We start from the raw sequence: 18,606 nt of genomic DNA, 5'->3' as shown, positions 1-18,606 counted from the left end.
TTCAATGCAGTTAAAAATGTGATGAACTGACATATCTGCTATATCGCATTACGACATTCTTAATTTATCTTGGTCATTTAAAAAACTAAAATTATCTAAGCAACTAAGCGTGTCGTGCTTAGTTTTTTTAAATACTGAATGGATCGAATAGCATCACTTCTACTTATTGGCACGTTGAAATATGCACGTATAAACTGCAAATTAGTAGTATATTATATTGATTAAAAAATATAAATTATTCTATAAAATAAAAAAATATGTATCATTCATTTTGTGATTATTTGAGACGAGTACATTATTTTATCTACAACTTCCAATATTTAATATAGGTAAATATACCTATGACGTGATGCTTTAAAGGTAACGAAAGTACAAAATTGCAGTATCCATAAAATGACAGACAATTCAGTAGTACGGTCAACAACAAAAGTTGGATAATATATATTAATTAAAATCTATTGGGTTATAATATTAAGGCCCAATTTGGCAAAATGGTTACATACAAGATTACTCGTAAAAAGTATACTAAGCCCAGAGCTAGCGATACTGAACAATTTTCCCGAAGAAGAAAAGTGGAATAGTCTCAGTTTCCTGATTATAACTGGCTTTTGGTTTGGTATACCATTTATGGCTAACCTTCTATACTCTTGTTGCTGGCTGTACATTACATTATTCCATACATACACATTAATACAAATAGATTTAATTAAGTACTATTGATTCACACATTTAAATCTATTTTTTATTGGTGTTAATACATTTAACAGTACATATAATTATTTTAACTTATACCCCTTCACAGCAGTCTTATAATAACTTTAAAAGCACTTTGTATTTACATCGCTTACATTATAAATAAAACTATTGTTCTTATTAGGTACGAAGACGAAAGTTAAAACCTGGTATGGTACTGGAGTTACTAGCTACAAAAATTTGTTACGATCTGAAATTACGGATTTTATAATACAAAAGAATAAGCGATAGAACATTTCGTTTTGGGGCAAGATTCTAATTTGTAAGGTAACATGTCAGTTGGCAAAATACAAGATATAGCTACAAAAAACCTTCAACCGTCTTCTGTGGTACAGTCACGTGTAATGATATGTTAAATCTTACTATATTATCCAAGTTACAAATGTGACATCTAATTTATTTTAACTAGTCATACATTAAACTATTAAGTACCTAACTGATGTAATAAGTTCCTTCAAGGAAATCTTTACACGCGACTATACAATACTGATCTTTCCACTTTGCAAAACTATATTTTCTACCCACGTACTGACAGTTTATTTGATAAATTCTATACTGAATGTTAATATCAATTCTTATTCCTGTCAAATGCAATTTTTCCGAAGTAGGATACGGGTCCAGTCATGGTTTGCTGGAATTTCATGTTTCTAGTATATCAAATACGTTAAATAAAAATAATTTTCGAAATGAAAAATTATATATAATTTATTTCAATCTTATCGTAAAATTGTTTTACTGTGATGGAGTCGATTCAAAGAACAGACTAAATAGAATGTGTGTACGTGACATAATATATATGTTAAAATAATTAATATCTTATTTGCGTACTATAACGAAGTAAATTATTTTTATTCTGTACTTGTGTTAATTCCAGTTTTGTTTTACTATTAATACTTGACACATTCTGTGGTATTTACCATAATGTGTCAAGCATTGATAACAAGAATAAAAGTTAATCTCTGGTCGATTATACAAGTTTTGATGTAAGAAATATCCTTATAAAGATAAGTTCGGTTTTAGACAAATAATAGTTTTTTAGTTACATCTTATTTTTGTATTGTGTCTGTGTGATTTAAAGAATTTTTCAATAGTTTACTAAAAGTATATTGTGGAAAAATCTGTCCCGTCTTTAAATTATTTTAGCGGCCCAATCTTATAGAAGTGGCGCCTCTAATTACAGATATACATATATATTCAGTCATATAAGTAAATAAATTAAAAGATTTTTATCCTTCAAGATATGAAATCACAAATTATTTATTACCAGGTACAGTCAAACAGATAAATATATAATACACATCTTTCAAAGCCGTACATTTTTTTATTATGTCTAATCTACTTACTAATTAAATGTAGAAATATTGAAGTAAACGCTTGATGGATGTTGTTGCTTACTGTACATACTCTCTCACACATGATGATCTATATCCGCGATTGGATGAAGTCATTCAGCACCAATATACCATGTCCGTAATATTGCAATGGCACTTTCATATACGGCCACATTATAATGTGCAGGCTTATAATTAACACAGAAATAGTTCTACTATACCCTATTAGTACTCGTCAATTAAGTACACAGTTCACACAAAAACATTCAACTAGATTTCATTCACGAAATTCATAGACTTTAATTGTGATGTGTAAATGTCAACACATTGAGCACCGTAATGCCCAGGTAATAAGGACTATTCAACTGATTTCATAATTTTGTTGTGTTCTATAAAAATTAGAATGTAAATACGTATGGTAAATTATACATGTATACACAGCTCGTTATAATAATATAGGTTTTATTTAAATATTATTAGTAACTTTGTTTATTAATTGAGATGTAGAAATTGTATCGAATTTTGTCAAGTATGTAGTTATTTTTTTATTACATTATTATTATTATTTACAAAAAAGGTAAATGACAAAAACATAAATTTGTATAATTGTTCAATACACATGTGGAACAAATTGCGATTAGAGTACGTTTTGTAGTGTATATGATTTTACATGTACTTATCGCAACTGTTTTGAAAATACAATACATAGAGTCGTTACAAGATGTTTATAAAAAAAATATACAAATTTATATTGTTGCAAATGATATGTATGTATGGTGAAAATGAAGTGTTATAAAACAGATAATCATACAAAATAATATACCGTACATATTTGTAGATATAATACATAAATGTATCATGAAATCAGAATAAACAATTTGCTATAAAAACGACTACGAACAAAAAAATCCAAATTTCATAATTCCAACCCAAGAACCAAAGGCTTAACGAGTACTCAATAAGTTAATTAAATGTATTTCATAGCGAGAAACAAATGTCTTAATTGGCGAAGCCTGCACCAAGCACTCGGGTGGAGGTGTTTAAACTCATAGTTCGTCGTATGATGAGCTCCCTCTTTCGTCGAAGGGTCTAGAACGTTCGCCCCAGCGATCCCATCTCTCCGAGCTTAGCAACGATTCCGTATCTTCGTCTTGTTGGGGCAGAGGATACACGATGCCGTCTCCAAAGCTATTTCCATAGTATAAAATAAAAGAATAATATCCATATAGTAACAAGAAGGGGATTATATTTTTTAAACAAATGACAAAACGATGTGATTTTAAAATATAGAATGACCACAGTGAAATAATAATAAGGAAGGTTGGGAGTGTACTGAGGATTTAGTTCACTCCGAGCCATCCTTCTACGTAATGTGTCGAAATGCAAGTAAATATATGTTATATGGATATCTAGCTAATTGTCTAGCGGTGCATATAAACTATTATAGCTGCATAAATAATCTAAATGAATTAATACTAATGAACAAAAGTAATTTTTGAAACAAAATTTTGAGTAAAACAATGCACATTTTTATTAGCGATATAACTATAGCACCATAATAAGTTCGTACATGATCTAGCGATTCCGTGAGCTCTTCAAGTGGGGAGGAGTCATGAGAAGCGAAATCAAGTAAACTGAGTCAGGGAGCCCGAACGTCTGTACTCTGTTCCGTACGAAATACGTCGACCAGTATAAAACGAATAATATAGCTGTGTAGTATTATAGCAACATTTAAATTGTATTCTATTATAATTGCACATATTATATAAACTGTATATTTACCATGATGTAATAAAAAAACAAAGCAACCAGTAATTTTTGTCAGGTCTTAATATATTTTTACATCTACCGACATCTCCAGCCGACCCAATACTAGGACCTTTGTAACAGCGTCGAAATATCAGGAGCTCATAAATCATATTATCATAGTATATATCCCATTTGTATCATATGTACAATTTTCCAACCAAAATTAAATTTAATATATAAAATATCAAATTATATATTAACTTTATTTCTTAATTTCAATTTCATTTATTAAGAATAAGTAAGTAATCTCTCTACGGTGAAGGGTAGGATTGTTAGTACAGAGAATATAGGGTGGACCTCGCCCATAATAAATAAAAATATTTCGCTTCCTTCGTACTTTGTGATATCACTAATAAATGTACGTTGTCAATGCGTCTGGAAATACCTACAATATATATTACACCAAATATACATGACTAGGAATTGCTTTAAGTTAACCCACTTAACACGTATAAAAATATATAGTGTATCAACTAGATTTAACGCAATACCAGTATACTAGCACTACATAACTCTTAAGCAACTACTAAAATACAATAAATTCAAATTCTGCCGAACCGAATTAGCATGCAAAAGGACACATCGCCGTTCAATTATATAGAGAATATTATTTTCTGTAACAGTAAAAAGAGAAGTGAATGACAACAATTTTGAATATATTTTTTGAATCCAAAAAAGGATGATTTTGCCGATGAATGAAAAGCATGTTAAGTCGAATATATTTTATTGTAATAAAAATATTGTGAAATTGAAATAGAATTAAATTTAAGTATGTTAAGCTTATACTATTTGCGGTACGGTGCGGCCCTTTCTGGGGAAAAGTCTCCATCTCTCAGTCTCGTAGCCCATCTCCGCGCTAAAATAGTAACACAATGCTCAATTTCTAATGTAACCCTGGTGTGTTATTTTATAGTTCATAGAAGAGAGAAGTTCATAATAAATATAAAAAACATAATATTTGAGTGCTACAGATATATAAACAAAGAATGTATAATTTCGTCAACATTAATAATAAAGTTAAAATCTTAAAAAAAAGTATGACGTATGCGACAAAAAAAACATAATACTGCATTTATATAACAGTATCGTACAAAGTTATTCATCGATTTCTGTTATTATGCGCTATATTAACCTTAATTAATATGCGGACGGTTTACTGTATATAAGCTTCTGTTGTACATATATTATATCTTTACTATTATCTTTATAACAATATACGTGTTACCTACAGATACAGTATATAGCATAGATGTTTACTCAGGCATTAATATTATATGCAATACATATAACAGACATTTTTATACATTACAAAATCTATATAAATATATCTCATATATTTTATACATAAATATTGAAGTAATAAAAACATCTGGAGCACTCAATTACATGCAATAAAAGACTGAGAGAGTAAGAGAAAATTTGAAAAGTAACGACGAAGTAAAATAATATAGAATATACAGCACACAGACATAGAAAGAAAAATAGCTATAAATTATTGTATCCATTTGCTTGCTAATCTCAAGCGTGTTTATTTAAGCTGTAATATATACACTTGTTGCTATTTAAAAGCAATCTTATTCTCATGTCAATTTCTGATTTCTGAAACTTGGATATAGCATTTCATAGCCACTTTATTAATGCTTTAAGTTTCCTAAGCATCGTTATAAAGATCCTCTTCTTCCTTTGCCAATTATAGTATATATTATTATATGTGAACAGTAAACCTTGACAAGATATAATATATACCTTGTTCATATTATTTATTATATATTTTGTACAGATTAGTCCTACAAACAAGCAAATATTATTTATACTCCTACTATTAGTAGTACCTATTAATAAAAAATATATAATAATATTTATTTTATTTCTTCAATTTGTAAACAAAACAAATGTTTTTATTTTTCTATGCAACCGTGCAAACTACAAACAAGGAGATGAATTGAATTGAGATGAAACGAATTTATTGCTATTTTATGTAACGAATATATATATATATATATATATATTAAAATGCGTGAAATTATCAATATGCAGTTAAAGCTGCAATTAAGAAGCTAGTGCGAAACGAATGGGTTTTAATCTTCTGTTCACTAATTATTATACAAACAAATGTTGACCTCCGGCGACTAGTGAATAAAATAAAAAACAAAACAAAAGAACAAAACAGTTTATTCTGCAAAAACATACAAAACATAAACAGAACTTTCTCTAACTTTATCAGTCTTGTGTGTTGTATATAGCTCAGAAATTATAAATGCATTAAAAAGCAATTTGCGAATATATAGTTATTTATATAATATAATCATTTCGATATTGGAATTAAAGTTTATTACAAAATTGAAAGACACTGTAAATTTAGACACACGTCAGCCGAGCATTCCCACATATCTTGAGCATAGAAATATATAGTTTATATATTATTCAAGTCTAAGTCATTTATAATGTATACAATGGTCAATGATACATTTCAAGTGTATACATCAAATAGAAAGATTTTCTAAAATTTAATAATTAGAAATTTTTAGCTGAATGTCATTCGTATGACAAGTAGTCATATAAAATTTTACTTAGATTCTGTATACATTCACGTGTATATTTCAAACAGACATTAGAGAATTGTAAATAATACAACAACTATCCCGTTTACTTAAGGGATTTTTTTCTAAAACTAATTATCAACTAATATTATACTAAGAATTAAGGATAAATTAGTAACATTTAATTAACATGTAATTACAATTAATTTTTAAAATAGAACCATAATAAATTTATTATCAAAATATCAACGTCACTTTGTGAGATATGACCCTTACGGACGGTAACGTTTTAAATTTAAATAATTCGTTTGTTTTGGCACGATTTATATGCGTGCTAATCTGTATTGGACATAGATTTTTGAGCGTAACTGTTATATTTATACTCAAGGTATGTGTTTAATATCGGCTGAGGGGCGTCCATCCTTATGGTCTGACCTTGACCGCGTGATGCCCATTGACTCGTACCCATTAGTCTCCTGGGGGGTCGTGAACGTCTGTAGTTGGTGTTCGCGGCGCACCGGGAATTCGCACCCATCCCCGAGGCTGATGAAACGATTTATATTGGAAATAGTTGAAGTATTTTTATTGCTTCACAATACATCATACAGAGACATTTAGTGCTTTGTGAATCATCACAATTAATTTTAGATATTCAGCTATAATAAAGTATATTTAAACGTATTGTATTTCTTATTATACTTTATCACTATACACAATATTTTCCTTTCCAAACGACGTATAAAAGAATCTTCTTGAATTTTATATGTTAATATATACATTGAGTTGTTATTAATTAAAGTATACATAAATAAATATATTTAATAGAAACAGGAATAGTATAAAATGTTGTTACCTTGGTGGAAAAGCGGTGCATGTGGAATTAAATGTATCGAGATGTAATTAGTGATTCAATTATATTTATATAGAATATAACATAGTATACAAAAATAATGCTGATTCTGATGAATGGGTAAGAATACTTCTCTCCTGTACAATAATATAATATTATATATACTTCATTATTCAGAAGCAGCACCACAGATGTTAAACAAATTGCAAATATTATGAATGATTTCGATTATGAAACTGGTGATTAGGTTTATGTTATATATACAAGCATATTTGAGTAGATATAATTATGTTAAATCATAATAGCATGATTGAATGTTAATAGTTTAGTGTATTAAAAATTTCATGAAGCAAAATTTTTTATGATAGATTCAAATGAAATTCTCGTTGTTTTTCTTAAAACCATTGTGTCGTTGGTTAGTGTGTCATTCACTTCTTTTTTCACACATTAAAAATCATGCACGCATCATTAAATCAGGGGCTGAATTATTTAACGCCGTTACTAACAATTCTCAGTTGATACAGATTAAAATCTACAGCTATGACATTATGTATGAACCAGTATTGCGAATAAACAAGACAACTTAGACACTGTTTTAAAATTTTTCACGTTTATTTACAATAGTATATATATATTATATAAACGGGCTATTTACAATAATGATATGTACAAAATATCCAGAGCTCTTAAATCATGTAAATGTCTCGTTTATATAATGAGTACATTTTCTTTAAATAACTATTACAATTCTCCAATGGTTCATACAAAATTGTAAACCAATAATTCTTAATATGTTAACTTGAGAATTGACATTAACTACGTTATATAACAAAGCAGTATATCAAACATTTCAATATTGGCCGCCACAAATTATCTAGAGCTATTTATGTGTCATATCATGCATGTCATCACGTCTCTATTATATATTACAGTTCTCAGACTAACATCCTTAATACCGTAACATAAGATCTATTCTATCAATGCTGTAGTAATCTGTACATATTGTAGGGCCTATATTGATCCATTATTGTTGAAATATGGAAATATAATGAACTTCTTATTATACTTCCATAGTATTTATGATGGAATCTGAAAATATCTGTCAGTGTCTAGTTATCAGTATCGGAGAAATATATGGAATACATAGATTGTCATGTTTATGAGTTCAATTGACTTGACTGCAGTGTTTGTCGCAAGGAGTGATAGTAGTCATGAACACTCCAAAAGTTCATAAATATTTATAGTCTAGACTAGAAATCATAAAATCTAATATAATCCAAAAATATACAACTGTTTACACTAAATCAATCAAGACATAGCGCGGTTTATATGACAAGTAATAAACATACAATATTTTATAACTATGTACAGGAATTTAATGAAAGAACTATGTTTTCCTGTTATTTTTTTATTATTATAAGTATGCTTCTTAGGGCAAGTTTATTTATTTATAATTTGCAGTGTTTCATTAGTATTAAATTTTGCTATCATATACACATTACGCTTAACTCTGCATAATAAAAAAAACTATTTCATGGAATCCATCCTCAATGAAATAAGTTTGTATATGAGTTTGAAGTTTCCGTATACAACATAGTATTGAGTCATATCATAATTGCACTCAATGAAATAAGTTTGTATGTGAGCTTGAAGATATCAATATATAGCATTAAGTCATATAATAATTACACCCTAGTTGGAGCATGGCCACCATCTATAAGCACAAACATGTGTATAGTCAATTTTCATAGGATTGGCTTGCATAAGTACGGCCGAATTGACAAACTGTGGGCCCTATAGGCAATGCAATTTACGGGATCATTTTCTAATTTCATGAATTACATATTTTCTACATTTTCTTTACTGTATTACGAAAGTGTACAATCGCCCTATTGGTTAAATTAAATAAAATATATGCGCTTTATTTTTCTCCGTCCGCTACACGCCATATCGATGGGAGACGCCTAATTAGTGGCCTACTTTTATGTATAGTCCGAGACCCTGTGCATAGATTTATAATTTCGGTTGGATGTTTGTAAAACATTTATATAAGGTTGTGTAAACCACATCGTTGACTAAATAGATGTGCAAACATTGATATAAAAAAAATGTTACCTTGTGAACACTGGCAGCATCCATAGGTTCGGACTAATTCCGAACACTTCTTTGAAGTTATTGTAGGCCCCCATAGAGAAGCCGTTCTTGTCGGCGCCGCTGCGGAACATCGGCGCTCGGAACGCTTCTGTAAACAGTTGCAATATATATATATATTATTTTTATAAACATACAGTACATTTTTATGTACTTATATACAAAGAACTGAAGTACATATTTGGCTGATATAAAACCTATATATGTATGTATATCACTGATAACAAATTAAATACATATTAGAGACGATGGTAAGTTGGAAAATACATTTTGTGAGATTTCCAAGAGAGCTAAAACTATATAAAACTACGGCGATCAACAATTAACAGCAATTATCTACTGTTTATCTAGATAAATAGATAAATCAAATAGCTGTGATTTGTCTAGTAGAACACAGCTTACTAAGGAAGCTGGTTGACGGTTGTTACACATGGGACACAATTACACTTCTTATTCAATAATGTCATTTTACATGATACGATGTCAAATTTTTTAAATTTAATGTAAAAAACAAAAAGTTCGTAGGACAAACTACGTAAACGCCTACAAATATCTACGCAACGTGTGAATACAACTAAATACAATATACACAACATTATTATCGTTCATGTTCTATATGAAGTGAGAGCATTTACCATTGACCAATGTTTTTAACATATTGTTAATTATTTGACCAGTGGGACTGCCCAGCCGGCGATAAGAAATCAGCATATCTGAAAGCAAGTGGCTATTTAATTCTTTACAAATTTTATTAACTTTGTAAGAACTAAGTGTAAGGTAAGTTGTTGAGGCTGTTAGCCCTAACATAAACTAATAATGCGTACGATAGACGTAACACAATATAAAAAATATAATAACCAACTTTAATATTCAGGAGGATGGATTTGTTAGTATTAGGGCATGAGTATTGTGTGCTACGTTAGTCAAGACTTCGATTAACGAACACTGTTAACTCATCATTATATTAAAGTGACGCAAAAACTTTAGACTCCTTTTTACGAAAATTGAGCGGACGAAGCCGATGTGAAGACACTCTGTACATAGATTATATTAGTAACAAAATAGGTCATGGTTAAATGCTGTCGCTTCAAAAAAAAGAATACTTTCGAAGGTTCAGTAAATATAGTTAATTAGATTACCATATTAAATTATATGATCGTATTATAATAATACAAGTACAGAACCTGACTAAAATACCTAACTATTTATAAACCCTTGAACGGCAATAGGGTAAAAACTACAACAGTGGTTTCACATGATACAAAAATCAGTGAAATTACAGGAAAAGTGGCGTGACATCTTAGTCCTCTGAAATGGCAACGCATGAGTGGTATCACGGTATATAACACGATAACACGATGTCCGTAGATGGATACCACTTATCATGGTTAAAAAAAGCAGGGACAATATCAGAGCACTAGTAAGAAGCGCCTTGAAATCAGAGTCGATTTTCATAGCGTGTCCGCCTAGCTGATTTACCGAAGCACAACTGCTCCGATATTAAACTTAATTTTGTTTGCCGTGTGTAGACCATTTATCTTATTTTAAGAATATATGACAATAATAATTCTCACATATACAGTGATTTGAAAGTGCACGTACAAAATTTTAAGTACTCGTATTTTGTACGTGACAATATCAGGTAGGATCAGGTCAGAATTTCGAATAATAGCCTGTGAACACTTTAGTACATTGTTACAGTAACTAAAACGACAACTAGAAACATTTTTACATATTACCCTTAAACTGTTATTGTAACAAGGCACGAAAGCATTTACATTTGCTTCCTAAGTTTATGAATATTTCAAAACTAGCTGATCCGCGCAACTTCATCAGCATTACACATACTTAACATTTATCTTTATATTTCGCCCCATGTACATAATATATTTTAAAATTATAGCTTATGTATTATTCTGATATACATATAAGTTGCATTACTATAAAGTTTCATCAAAATCCGTTTAATAGTTCTTGCAAAAGTTTAAAGAGTAACAGACAGACATCCATTCATGGTAAGTATGGATATACTCACATCTGTTAGCGTTTCTAATATTAGTAAGATAATATACGAACCTAAAGTAGTTCTGTTGTTTGCGACGAGATAACAGTGGTACCCAAACAGCGATCCCAACGATATCGCAAACATGAGCGACACGAAGAAAGCGAACACGATGTGGTACCGGCCCGCACTCGCCGTAGTACTGAAGTCACCCTTTAAATTAAAAATAAGAATTATAGAAATACATATATCTAAATATATACAATATGTCAGACCTGTATATTATATTCAGGAAAATAAAGTGATTGATTGATATAAACATTTCTTGTCACATTGTTTGTCCGCGATGGAATTCTATAGATCAAAGGGCAAGAGGGCAACTAGAACCCGCAGAAGGAGTAATGGAACTGTTGAAGGCTAACTACTTTCTGATAGATACGACTTCCCGTTGTAATATCTATACCACCCTCCTGAATTCACTGAAGGGGGTGTCCCATTTCAACGTAGTGTAACCAACTAAAAGTTTGTCAAACAAGAAAGTCATACATTAGACATGTCAAACAATACCACGGGTGCAATTAAATGTACGTACGTTACACTTCAAAGCTAACTTATCTAAATAGTCTAATATAAAAATTAAAATACAGCGGTAAATAATATAAAGATGTTCCACAATGTTTAATTATATAACAAAAACATACCTACTTAAGTCATTCCCACTGCGATGCCGAGTTAATTTGAATCTAAACAATGTGGAACACGGATATGAAGTAACTAGATTTGAGATATATATATATAGGCATACTATTTTATCTGGGTTACTACATGAATTATACAAAGCAAATGTACTGTTAAGATGACCTATCGCTTTATTATTACTAAGCAGTTGTAAACAACTGTAGTACATACAATGGACTTTATCTTATTAAAGACATTAGATCAGAATGACCCCAATAATTCTGCAGAATGTAGAAAATTTGAAAGACAAATCAACTGGCAACTCTAATTAGAATTTATTTGAGTGTCGTGGCCTAGTGGTTTACTACCATGATTGCGGCTTTAACGGCGTGAGTTCAAATTGGACGGCATAAAAAAAATGTTTATCTATGGTGATTGAAGGACTGATAAAAAACCAAACTAATACGAGAGACGACGGTAGGCTCACTGATTACTTCGTTTGGATACAAATATACCGAGTAAAAAGCAGGTATGTCAAGTGTTGCGATCACGTCTACGACAGTTGACATTCCGTCTGACTACCCCAGCAAGGATGATAGTTATGAAAGTATTCTATACAATTTATTTGTTGACGTAATATACTTCTATAACTGTGTCTGTTTACTTTATATCTATCTGCAGAAGTTAAAACATAACAAAATACTGAACATATATACGGATTGTAAGCTATTATTTTACATTTAGAATGTCCATGCAAATTTTAGAATATGTTCCATTTCCAATGATGCGGTCGCAGTGGGCATGCTTGTATTCCTGATATATCTGTAAAATATTATAAACTAGTTTAAAATAGAACCACGACTTCAGAGGAAATAATATTCAATTTGCAATACGTTCTTACGACAGCGTTAAAGGAAAGCGATTGATATTATGAGTAATTCGTATCAAACGTACACGAGTCGGCGCGCGCCAGAGGATATTCTACACTATGTGTAATAGAAATAAAATTGTCTTCAGTGTGATCATGATTGTGTTCTTTTTATAAGGTGATGAGTAACCAATTTAGCTCTTGTTAACTTGACATAGTAACTAATTGTCATATCAAATCGGCATGATGACTATTAGGGATCATACTGGTCGGTTATACTCACGTTTTGTAAATTTTTACTTTAACTTGGATTAATTAAAACTAATATCCTATGGTCGAAATTAGACCATAATTAATTTAAATTATACGTTTGAACATTATTAAGGTTCTATTGCCAGAGACTATACTTTTATGCGTGTGTGTTACAAATACATGGTAGTGTGTGTCATGTTTGTTTTTATTAATTTAATGTATTTTATTATGCATAACTTTAAAAATATATATGCATTCTTCACTCCTACTATATAAGTGTGCAAAATTTCATACTCCTCCCCGTCCGGCTATTTTCGTAAAAACGGGTACAAAGTTTTTGTTTCGCGTATTAATACAGTGCTTTTGTTCATATTTTGACGCGGTCGGCTAGCGATGGATTACTAGATATGGGATTAAAATCTATTGCATATTCTTGCAAATATATTATTATTAGTGAAGAATATGGAATAGATGGTGAATATCATATCAGCAAATGTAGTATGAATGTTAATACAGCGATAAAAAATATTGTTTACAAATAATTTGTTTGTAATTATGCTATATTAAATAATACACGCAAATTAATCTCATTAAAAGCTATTAGTTTCTACAGGCTAATTTTCAATAAACAATAAGATAAATATGTCAAAGGTCCCTTGTAATTACTTTGCACGTCGTGCAAGATACGTTATGTTTATAGCAAAAATAATAATTAAATAAGTTATTAGCTATTTGTCTGTCAAATAAGGACAAATCAATATGTCTCTGAAAGTAAAAACATAAGGAAATCCTTTCTTAGACCGCCGCGGTGTCGAGACCAATCCTAACGTGTTTCTTGGAACTGTTTAAACTGAAACCTTTTTCAACATATTATTGCTACTTATATCTCACGTATTTCATATTTAATGCAACACCCAAGATGTTGCATTTTTTAAAATATATAATATTATTTCTTCGTGGATTTTAAAACATTATTTAATGTTATCAAGTACTGTAAAGTATTAATATAATATGACCTTTCACAAAGACACTAGGTATATACACTTATTTATGTAAATGTTAGGTACCTTCCAAAATTTAATGAAGTAAGGCAGACACGTGGACATAATGAAGAGGCAGTATAAGAGAGCGTAGCCAAGGAAGAGCATGAAAAACTTGTAGTTATGGAAGCAGACACAGTTGTTCACCCAGGGGCAGTGGTGGTCCATTTTGAGGACACAACGGGAGCAGATGCTACAGTGGTGAGCGCGGTCAGGCTTCACTACAACACATCGGTTGCAGTACCGAACTGAGCCCGATAATGTTCTGTAATATTATAGTCATGTTTCAAAAACATATATTTTTAAATTAATGAATAAGGAATGTTGCAGGTAGCCTTGATGACTCTTTGAAGATGGTATCTATACAAAACAATCAAATAAATATAAATAAAACTTGTATAATACGCAATCTAGTGTATTAATCACAAATTAATTTATAAAATAGTAAACGTCGTATTAGAACTATTCATAAAATAAATTAGTTCCACCTTGTACGGGATATTGTTCTCAGCTTGCTTTAACCTATATGTTGACCCACACGTAACAACATATTTAATGAAAATTTCATGTTCATTTTTTCATGTCACTCATTGATAAGTTTTCAATGTGTCATGATTGGGGGGAAGGGGATTGTTAGTAATGTGGATTGATAACCCCATTGCTAGCAATGTACCATGTCAGGTCGACCTCCACGCGGTTCCCCCTGGAAACCATCGTGTTAAATTCCTGGTGAATTTGTCACGATAGGCTAACTGACCTGACCTCATGCTCATCTTATCATCCTCCACAGGTGCCCCGCCAGCGTAAACCGTTAGCGCAGGCGGGGTGCACAATTCCATTATCATCCACAAAAAAAAAATGTGTCATGATTTTACGATATTATTACGTGTAAAGTAAAGATAAAGTTTATACAATTCTTTAGAAGTACCTCATATAACAATTAAACATTTTTTCTCAATTCTAGCTACATTATTACTAATTGACAAACCTTGTCAATATCAGTAAGGAATCAGCGCAATTTTCTAAAATTTACTTTTTCGTTTCCATCTTAAAAAATCGTGTGCTGATCGTTCGGATCGGTAGTTTCAGTCTAGAATTGAGAGCAATTCAATGTAGGGGCAATTCAAAGATAATAAATAAAAGCAAACTATTACATAAAACTGTTCTTAAGCCAGTCCTATAATCTGTATATTATATGACCTAATAATAATACTAGAAAAGGAAAAATGAACTCTGCCTATTGCTTGGAAAATAACATTATAGTGAATAATTACTTTTGTCTCTGGATTTATCTTTATTAAATTATTACTAATTCATATGGAAATATATACTTATTTTGTACGTATATTATTCTTATTTTTTTACTAGTAATAGAAAATATACATTACCTAGTAACTATAGGGAGATCTTTAGCAAAATTCTCCAAAATTGTTCTTTGAGCATCTTCTGAGTCTGCACTCAATAACTTCTCCAATTCTTCATCTGGTAATTTATACTACAACAAAATATATTAAATACAATACTATCTCGGAAAATTATTACATCATTCATCACAATGTATCAGATCAAATTGTTACGTCACATAACAGATCTGTTCCAGGACAGGACCTGATACGACAATTTGTTGTTTACTATAACATTAACAATAGATTAACCAATGATCAGACTATGGGCAATTGGTTGTTGTTATTTTATTAAAATGGAATGGCAAACAAGCTGCTAGCCCAACTGATGGTAAGTGGTAACCATCGCCTATATACATGAACAAAACTATGGACACAACATTATCATGTGACAACTGCGATACCACTCAGACCTTGTTCTCATCCTGATAATGTGAGGACAGGACAATTTGTAAATGATTACCATTAGATTAAAATTATATTCAGTAAATCAGTGTTCCTGCAGCCATAATAACACATGAAATCATCAGTTCAATGTGATTCAAAGAATTGTATTGTATTTGCTTCCTCATGTTGTATATTTCCTTGTATATGTATATTATTTACTTTAACAGGAATTAATTTGTTCTCTACAATCTGTGACTATTTAGAGGTGAATATAATTTTTTTTAACAAGGATCAACAGTTGCCTAGTTCTTTTCCTACCATGAAATAATAAAATAAAAATAAATTCAATACCATGATTATATCCAAATACATGATGAACCATTAAGATACCAAAATGAAACAGACATCCTCACTTTAACAACTATAACCTGTATTAAACAAAGTCACTGTTTTCATCTGTCTGTTTCACCACTTATTTCTCCTGAATGATGCAATAGATTTTGATATAGTTTCAACTACTATATTTATATCATATTTATAATTTCTTACAGAAGTTAATAACTGCAATACACTGTGTACCTGGGTAAAGTTGAGGTGGCTTACCCTGTTACTGTTATGTGTGTATGATAGGAATGTATTGTAGCTATTTTATGTTTCCCAAAATTACAAAATGCTACATTATTATACAAATTGTCTAAATTATACTTGTACAACCAAAAAAAAAAGGAAACAAGTTAAAATTTCTGATTCTGAAAAATTATTCTACTTACACCCATCTGATTTAAAACATTATTATTATCATTAAGAAAAATATATAATAATTTATTAACGAGAAATTACACTAAGTTATTAAGGGAAATTAACTTTCCTCTTAACTAATGTTTTGTACTGAATGGTATAAAAGTACATTTTTCAGAACTTTTAACTAATCCAGTTTTTCTTTATAATATAGAAAGATATGCACAACTAAGTTTAGTGTAGGTTTAAGATTATGTTATCAGTGTAAATATAGGTTATGACAACATATTTGATAAATTGATAACATACAACCTCTTCATTTGACATCCTGCCTAGGTGGTCCATACATGTTTAGCATATTGCTTCACCTTGTAATGGTTACAGGTTTAATGATCACACGGAACAAACATTTTTTATAATTATGTCTTTTGTATAATGAGTATGTAAGTGAGAAGATACTATTATTTACTGGCATGACTTAATGGCATATACACATATCTTCAAATATTTAATGGCAATGAACTGCCAATCACCTTTGAATGGAGTTTTGCTTATTTTCATCATACATACATTTGTATTCATGAATATGATTGTTTGTATTGTCAGGGTGTTTTTTTATGTAAATTATATATATATTAGCAAAGAAATAATGTATTTCTATCAGTTGTTTAGTACACAAACTCAGCTTAGCGTGGCACCAGATAACCCTGTGTAACTTAATATAGCAGTGACACCACATAAAAAATAATAATAACAGAATGGTTATTATTGTTTTTTTATGCCATGGCAATATTTGCCATATTGTAATACATTTTATAAAAAATTACCTGCACTATGCAATATTACTACATATTCCATATTTTTGTGGCCAATCATAAGTATTTATGTAATCTAATTCCTGAATGACATATATCAATATAAAAACTGTAATGGATACAATATTACTTAATTCTTAAAATATACTGTTGTAGATATTACATTTCTTTAACTATAACATATTGTTAGGTCCCTAAGAGTAACTACAAAGCATTTTGTAACATAATTACTTAATGTTGTTCATTGAACACAAATTTTATTTGGTGTTAGTTTGTGGGACTTAAAGTAAACACAGTTTAAGTTATAAATTAATAAATCTAAGTTAAGAACAAATGTTAAATATATAAAAAGCTTACCTTGTCTGGTATGGGTCTGATATCAGCAAAAATTGTTCGCCAGTATGACCAGGCAAACATTATCAACAGTATATGATACAGTACCATATATACACATTGCTGGGCTGTACTGTCGATAGTAACTGCAAAACGACATGACTCTTTGATTAATTAGTCACTTTCCTTTAGATGATACTAATCTAACGATAATTCAGTTCTAATCGTGACATATATTTGTCAATTTGTGTCATGTAATTCTTTGACCCCAAAATAAGGTAATAAATTAAAGTATTGCATATTAAAATGATGTTAGACTCCTACATTGCAAAAAATACCACACAAAAGGATATCATTAAATTACTAACCGATGCACAGCTGAAAAACGTAGGCATAGTATGACCATGTCACAATGGACACTATTAATAACACTGGGAGCCACTTGAAGGCCCTCCAACACCACATATTGCAGACTCTGCAACACACACAATATCCTGACGCTGATACCCTATTATTTTGTATTGACGAGGCCATTACATATATGAATAATTCAAGGAAAGGAAACTGTCCATGTTAGTTAAATGGAACAACAAAAACTGAATGACCTGACATTCGCTAGTTTTCACTTTATTTTACTGATTGATTGACTTTCGGAA

General features: G+C 30.3%; 1 protein-coding gene across 4 annotated transcripts; it reads right to left on the bottom strand.

Moving 5' to 3' along the window:
* Positions 1 to 2,002: 2,002 nt before the first annotated feature.
* LOC131846399 (palmitoyltransferase ZDHHC2-like) lies at positions 2,003 to 18,597 on the bottom strand. Of its 4 annotated transcripts, none has more exons than XM_059195679.1 (8): positions 18,319 to 18,595; positions 17,975 to 18,096; positions 15,663 to 15,769; positions 14,302 to 14,539; positions 11,511 to 11,649; positions 9,399 to 9,525; positions 6,899 to 6,976; positions 4,589 to 4,749 (listed from the first exon to the last, which is right to left on the bottom strand). In XM_059195679.1, exons 1-8 carry the CDS (start codon positions 18,482 to 18,484, stop codon positions 4,674 to 4,676), a joined length of 1,053 nt encoding a protein of 350 aa, XP_059051662.1. In that variant the 5' UTR covers positions 18,485 to 18,595; the 3' UTR covers positions 4,589 to 4,673. The 4 variants fall into 4 exon arrangements, with proteins under 4 accessions (XP_059051663.1, XP_059051664.1, XP_059051662.1 ...); XM_059195678.1 differs by having other exon boundaries at positions 6,869 to 6,976; positions 18,319 to 18,594; XM_059195680.1 differs by lacking the exons at positions 4,589 to 4,749; positions 6,899 to 6,976 and adding an exon at positions 2,003 to 3,272 and having other exon boundaries at positions 18,319 to 18,597.
* Between the last annotated feature and the right edge of the window lie 9 nt (positions 18,598 to 18,606).

Source organism: Achroia grisella, unplaced genomic scaffold (genome assembly GCF_030625045.1).
Source record: "Achroia grisella isolate CSIRO2021 unplaced genomic scaffold, CSIRO_AGI_Agris_v1 utg511, whole genome shotgun sequence".
Taxonomy (NCBI): domain Eukaryota; kingdom Metazoa; phylum Arthropoda; class Insecta; order Lepidoptera; family Pyralidae; genus Achroia; species Achroia grisella.
The sequence above is the reverse complement of the archived record's forward strand: the minus strand, read 5'-3'. Positions and strand labels throughout refer to the sequence as shown.